This window comes from Chiloscyllium punctatum, chromosome 38, assembly GCF_047496795.1.
Source record: "Chiloscyllium punctatum isolate Juve2018m chromosome 38, sChiPun1.3, whole genome shotgun sequence".
Taxonomy (NCBI): Eukaryota; Metazoa; Chordata; class Chondrichthyes; order Orectolobiformes; family Hemiscylliidae; genus Chiloscyllium; species Chiloscyllium punctatum.
Genome location: NC_092776.1, coordinates 64,047,229 through 64,053,253, shown reverse-complemented (window position 1 = coordinate 64,053,253; position 6,025 = coordinate 64,047,229). Strand labels below are relative to the sequence as shown.

Genomic DNA, 6,025 nt, shown 5'->3' with positions numbered 1-6,025 from the left:
CCCACCCAGCCTCCAGATTGGAGAAGGATATGTGCAATTGTAAAATAAGCAATCCCATTCACCTTGGCATTTGAAAAGGAGAAGATAGCAACAAAAAGGGGGAGGAGTAGAAAATCATTATTAGACACCTCTTTTGATGATAGGATTTATCTGGACTCTATAGGAGTTCCTAGAGGGTTGCCGGATGAGTACAAGGCTCGCAACCAGATTGCAGCAGGTTTTGAATTGGCTGTATTCTGGTGGTTAACGGTCAACAAGAATGTGGATTGGATAAACTATATTTTCTATAATCAGCAAAGATTAATCAATTACACTAGGAATGCAGTCAAAGGCATAGCAGAACAGCTTGATGCAACCAGTAGAATGGCCTGGGAAAATAGAATGGCCTTCGATATAATCTTAGCTAAAAAAGGGGGTGTATGCGTGATTTTAGGAGGGAGCTGTTGTATTTTTATTCCAAATAATACAGCACCTGACGGGTCAATCACTCGTGCCTTGCGAGGATTGACCACCTTGGTGGAAGAATTGGCTGAGAATTCGGGGTGGACACATCACTCATGGGATGGCTGGAATCATGGTTTGGGAAATGGAAGGGAGTGGTAGTCTCCATCCTCACCTCTCTGAGGTGAGGTAGGGGTACTGGTAGCAATTGGCTGTTGTATCATACCTTGTGTACAGGGATTAATCCAACGGCTGATTAAGACAGCCTTGGCAAAACAGATGCCCCTAAAAGGTAATCAGGCAGAGGAACTCTACTCTTGAACAATGGGTGACCTTGAGGCCAAGATGGATGAAGTCTCGGGGATGATGCTTGCAAATTTGGGGGCAACATATGAGAGAAATGCAGGAAACAATAATTATTAAAAAAAAGGGGGGATTGTGAGAGGCACTTGCGAAGGTTGTTGCTTCTGCAAAAATCGCAAGGCAGAATCACGAGGGTGTAGATCAAGAAATAACTAACCGAAAAGGGAGGTGGTCGACTGGTAGAGACAGATGTATTGACATGATGGTTGCAATTGTCATGCACATAGGGAGTTAGTATGAACAAGATAACCAAATAAGACCCAGTGTTGTGTCAGCCAAAGTAATAAAACCCAGCTATCGGGGTGGGGTGGGGGGGGGAAGAGGGAGGGGGTGGTGGTTGCACACCAACAACAGGCCACAGACAGATGTGGTAAGCCAATTAGATTAGCAGCTGCACAGAGCAATACACCTATCAGATATGAAGTAAAAGGGGAGTGCCGAGAGACTCAACTGAACTGTATAAATTGTAATGTAACCGCCTGACCGGTGTGCCTACTTTGTGGTCACCCGGGCTAGCAAAAATGTATGAATAAAGACTGCTTCAGAATTTGACTCGGACTGAAATTATTGAACAGTGAGCTTTGTTTCTCACAGTAGAGGTTACCTTATTTGTTAATAAATTATCCTGAAGAGTTATTCAGCATGGAAACAGACCCTTTGATCCAACTCATCTGCTCCAACCGGACATTCCAATCTGACCTAGTCCCATTTGCCAGCACGTGGCCCATATCCCTCTAAACCCTTCCTATTTATATATCCACCTAGATGCCTTTCAAAAGTTGTAATTGTACCTGCCACCACCACTTCTTCTGACAGCTTGTTCTGCATGAAAAAATTACTCCCAGGTCCTTTCTAACTCATTTGCCTCATACCTTAAATTGATGCCCACTCATTTTGGACTGCCCCACCCTCGGAAAAAGATTTTGGCTATTCACCCGAGCCCCTCATGATTTTATGAATCTCTGTAAGGTCACCTCTCAGCCTCCGATGCTCCAGGAAAAAAGCTCCAGCCAATTCGGCCCCTCCCTATAACTCAAACTCTCCAGTCCCAGCAACATCCTTGTAAGTCTTTTGTGCACCCTCTCAAGTTTAACGAATTGTTTCCTATAGAAGGGTAACCAGAATCGTACACTAAATTCCAAAAGTGATGTCTTGTACAGCAGCAAAATGACATCCTAACTCAGTGTTCTGACCATTTAAGGCAAGACTGTTCAGTGTTTCGTTTGTACCGAATAGCTTTTGTATCTAGGGGTATCCTTGTGTACATTTAAGGCTGAAATAGATTTTCGATCAGTAAGTGTATCAAGGGTTACTGGGAAAGAGCAACGGAATGGACGTGAGGAACATGGATCTGATCAGACATAATCCTATTGAATGGTGGAGTAGGCTCAAGAAGCCGAAGGACTTATCCTGTTCCTGTTTCTTCTTGTGATTTATTTTGTTTTGTGACTTATTTCAGCTAAGAATACATATGTTCTGTACAATGTTTAACTATATATGGCTTTTTCCAATCAAAAACAGTCGAGAAAAACCCAATTCAGGCCTTAACATTTATTTATATGGGAAACAATGGTGCACTTAATGTTGAAGTTTTACGAATTGCAACCCCAACTATTGAAGCGAGGACTTCAATGGACTGAGGGACTGGAGCGAGCCTGCAGTACTGGAGTAAGCAGGAGAGGCGCTGTCTCTGGAGGCCTCCGCCTCTACGTCGTATGTTGACGCTGCCACCGCCGCCCCCTCTTTCCGGCCGGTGCCGCTCCGCCCGGTCACTCGGAGCCGCGTGTCCTGTTGTAGGTTCGAGAAATGCCGGCTCGACTCAGCCCTCAGCCCGAGGACCCGGAGCCCACGATGGAAGCCGAGTCTGTCAGCAGGAAATCACACAAGAAAAGCAAGGTGAGGGTAGCGGCGGGCTCCACCATACACCCGGTCTCCTGGGTAGGCCAAAGCCTCGGACTCGGAGTAGATTCAGTCCGGGAGAACCGCAGGCTCCGGGCCCTTTTTGTGTTCGGATACTGTTGGGGATGGAGGGACTGGGTGGGGTGGGGAAGTGAAGAGTGCGAACTTACTGGGCTCAGGGTCATCTTTCTGCTTCTCACCTCCTCCTGTTGTTTAATTATAGAAAGAGAAGAGGAAACATTCCGAGAAAAGCGAGCACAAAAAGGCCAAGCAGCGGGAGAATGGCGAGTTCGACGAAGGAGAAAGTGAACTTAAGCCTCCGAAAGCAAAGAAGCACAAGAGCGAGGATCATGAGGACAAGGATGCGAGTAGGAGCCGAAAGTCTGAGAAAAATGGGGTGGTGAGAGAATCTAAGCAGGAAACGGCTCCGCGCTCCAGCGATGATTCCAGTCAATATTCCGAGGGGGAGATCGAGGAGGTGAGAACATCCACCTTCAGGAGTTAGCTCCACATTGGCTGGTTTACTGGCGCTGAGCATGTAGGATGTAAACGGCCGCCTGCTCTGTCGCCATCGTGAGATATTTCACGTTGGTCACGGTTCCTGGTGAACGGGTATCGTTTCCCCGTGGTCCTGGAGGAACGTGTCTTATTTTTTCCAGTGAACCATGAACATTTGACATATTACTGGGAAAAGGGGGAGAGACGTTTCTCGTCCTCCTGGGGAAATGCCTCCCTCGCGTTCACAAGTAAAAGGGGGAACCTTACCCACGTTCCTCGGTGAGGGCGGGGAATTTCCGCGTAATCCCGGGGAAGTGGGGCCTTCCCGGATAAAGGGGTGAGCCGTTTCCACCTTCCAGGGGAAGGGTGGGGGCGTCTTTTCAGCGTGCCTGGTGTAAAGGGCATTGGTGACCGGAGTTTCAAAAGTTGAATACGAAATACATTGAAAACCCTGAGGAAGGCGGAGCTCCATGATAATTGGCACGATGGGTCAAGAGTTTGGATGTGATGACATCTCGTAGAATACATTCAGCAGAACGCAGAAACCTGTGGGCTCTCAGTTATTGAAGATGGCACTTATAAGCAACAGACTTTGATTTCATTAACGTAAAACTAGCCAAAGCTTTACTTGTCACAATATCCCAACTGGAATCCTTGCTTTCACTCTACTGGTGCTAAGACCAGTCTCCATTTAATAGCCTTGTTTATTTTCATTTAAAGACTGTGTTCTAATAGTTTCGGGTGGATTGTGAGTTTTAGATTAGCAAATGTATCTCAACTGTGGGAGGTTTTATTTTGTATCCAGAATCACAAGTCAGAAAGTACACAGTTTTTCAATGAAAAATTTGTTTGAACTTGCCATCCACCTTCCTGATTGTTGCTTCACAACCGGGTGCCATCTGATGACTTCATCTCATACCTTTTTAAGTTGCTGTCAGTCTTTATCCATGATGTGGAGGTGCCAGTTTTTTGTTTGATTCTTTTTGCTACAAATTCTATGTCTTATGATCCTGCTGCACAGCTACCTGATGAAGGAGCAGTGCTCCAAAAGCTACTGCTTCCAAATAAACCTGTTAAGCTATAATCTGGTGTTGTGTGATTTTTAATCTCATCCATGTTGTGGAAGTGCTGGTTTTGAAATGGGGTGGACGAGGTCAAAAATCGCACAACACCAGGTTTGGTCCAACAGGTTTGTGTGAAAACACAAGCCTTCAGAGCTCGCTTCATCTCTGGTCTGAATCCTTCATTCTGGTGAGAGGGACTTCTTTGCATTCAAGAAATTCAATGTTCAGTGAATTGGCGTCATTTCAATTCTTGGGGTGTCTTGTAGTAGCAAAGATTCTTCTTGGGGGAGTGCAGGGGAAGAGGTCTCTCACAGTAGATTGAATGCAGAGGACAGGCTAAAGATGAAGAGGAAATCTCAGGACTGGTGGGAGTTGAGGGATTTGATATGAAACAAACTGCCCTGACCAAACCAGGGTACTTGGTCACCAATGTCCAGAATATCTTTTAACCTGCAATGATGAAGTACTTGAAATAGTTTTGATGTTTTATAGGAACTGACTCCAGAACAGAAAGAAGGAGCCTTTTCAAACTTCAGGATTTCGCAAGAAACGATTGAACTCCTAAAGGGTGTGTGAGATTTTTTTTTCCTTTGGAGATCGCTACAGATCCCCATGGTGGTCTTCTGTAAGAGAGTTTCAGATTCAATATTTTCCAACTGATGGGGATATTTATGTTGTCAACTGTTCAGTCTTTGTTTTTCAATAGATTTTTACTGCCTGGAATCCCTGTTCTTGATAGTTTCAGAGATGTTATTCAAAAGGCATGAGGATGTGAAATTTGGCCTTCTCTCTGTCCCATATTTGTGTGCTCACTGAAGTTGGGTTTTTCACTGTCCACTATTTGACGGTGTCTCTGAAGCTTATTCATCAGCTGGGATTTGGTATCTGACCTCCTTACTCCTTACCACCACCTCCCCCCTTACTTCCCTCCAAGGACCCAAGGGATACTTCCATATCAGCCACAAATTCACCTGCACCTCCACACACATCATCTATTGCATCCGCTGCACCCGATGTGGCCTCCTCTATATTGGGGAGACAGGCCGCCTACTTGCGGAACGTTTCAGAGAACACCTCTGGGACACCCGGACCAACCAACCCAACCACTCCGTAGCTCAACACTTCAACTCCTCCTCCCACTCCACCAAGGACATGCAGGTCCTTGGACTCCTCCATCGCCAGACCATAGCAACACAACGGTTGGAGGAAGAGCACCTCATCTTCTGCCTAGGAACCCTCCAACCACAAGGGATGAACTTAGATTTCTCCAGTTTCCTCATTTCTCCTCCCCCCACCTTGTCTCAGTCAAATCCCTCGAACTCAGCACTGCCTTCCTAACCTGCAATCTTCTTCCTGACCTCTCCGCCCCCACCCCCACTCCGGCCTATCACCCTCACCTTGACCTCCCTCCACTATCGCATTCCCAACGCCCCTCCCCCAAGTCCCTCCTCCCTACCTTTTATCTTAGCCTACTGGACACACTTTCCTCATTCCTGAAGAAGGGCTTATGCCAGAAATGTCGACTCTCCTGTTCTTTGGATGCTGTGCTTTTCCAGCAACACATTTTCAGCTTTGGTCTCTGACCCCAATGTTGCTATTGCCAGATTACTTTTTAATTGAGAACTCATGGGGTCCCTGGTGATTTCTTTCTCTGCTGTATGGTCAACAGCACTTTCAAATGGGGGATGAAGCCTCTTGGTCAGGTTCAATTTGTTCTTTTTCCGGGTATTACTTTTTATTCACTAGTCTGATAATTTATT

General features: G+C 46.1%; 1 protein-coding gene across 1 annotated transcript in view; it reads left to right on the top strand.

The window, feature by feature from the left end:
* Window positions 1-2,525: 2,525 nt before the first annotated feature.
* The window catches only part of ddx21 (DEAD (Asp-Glu-Ala-Asp) box helicase 21), a 32,978-nt gene continuing 29,478 nt past the window's right edge, over window positions 2,526-6,025 (top strand). Inside the window, exons 1-3 of the mRNA XM_072558024.1 lie at window positions 2,526-2,700; window positions 2,927-3,181; window positions 4,758-4,833. Coding sequence (XP_072414125.1) covers window positions 2,611-2,700; window positions 2,927-3,181; window positions 4,758-4,833 — 421 coding nt within the window. The 5' untranslated portion in view covers window positions 2,526-2,610. The remainder of the gene's footprint in view (window positions 2,701-2,926; window positions 3,182-4,757; window positions 4,834-6,025) is intronic.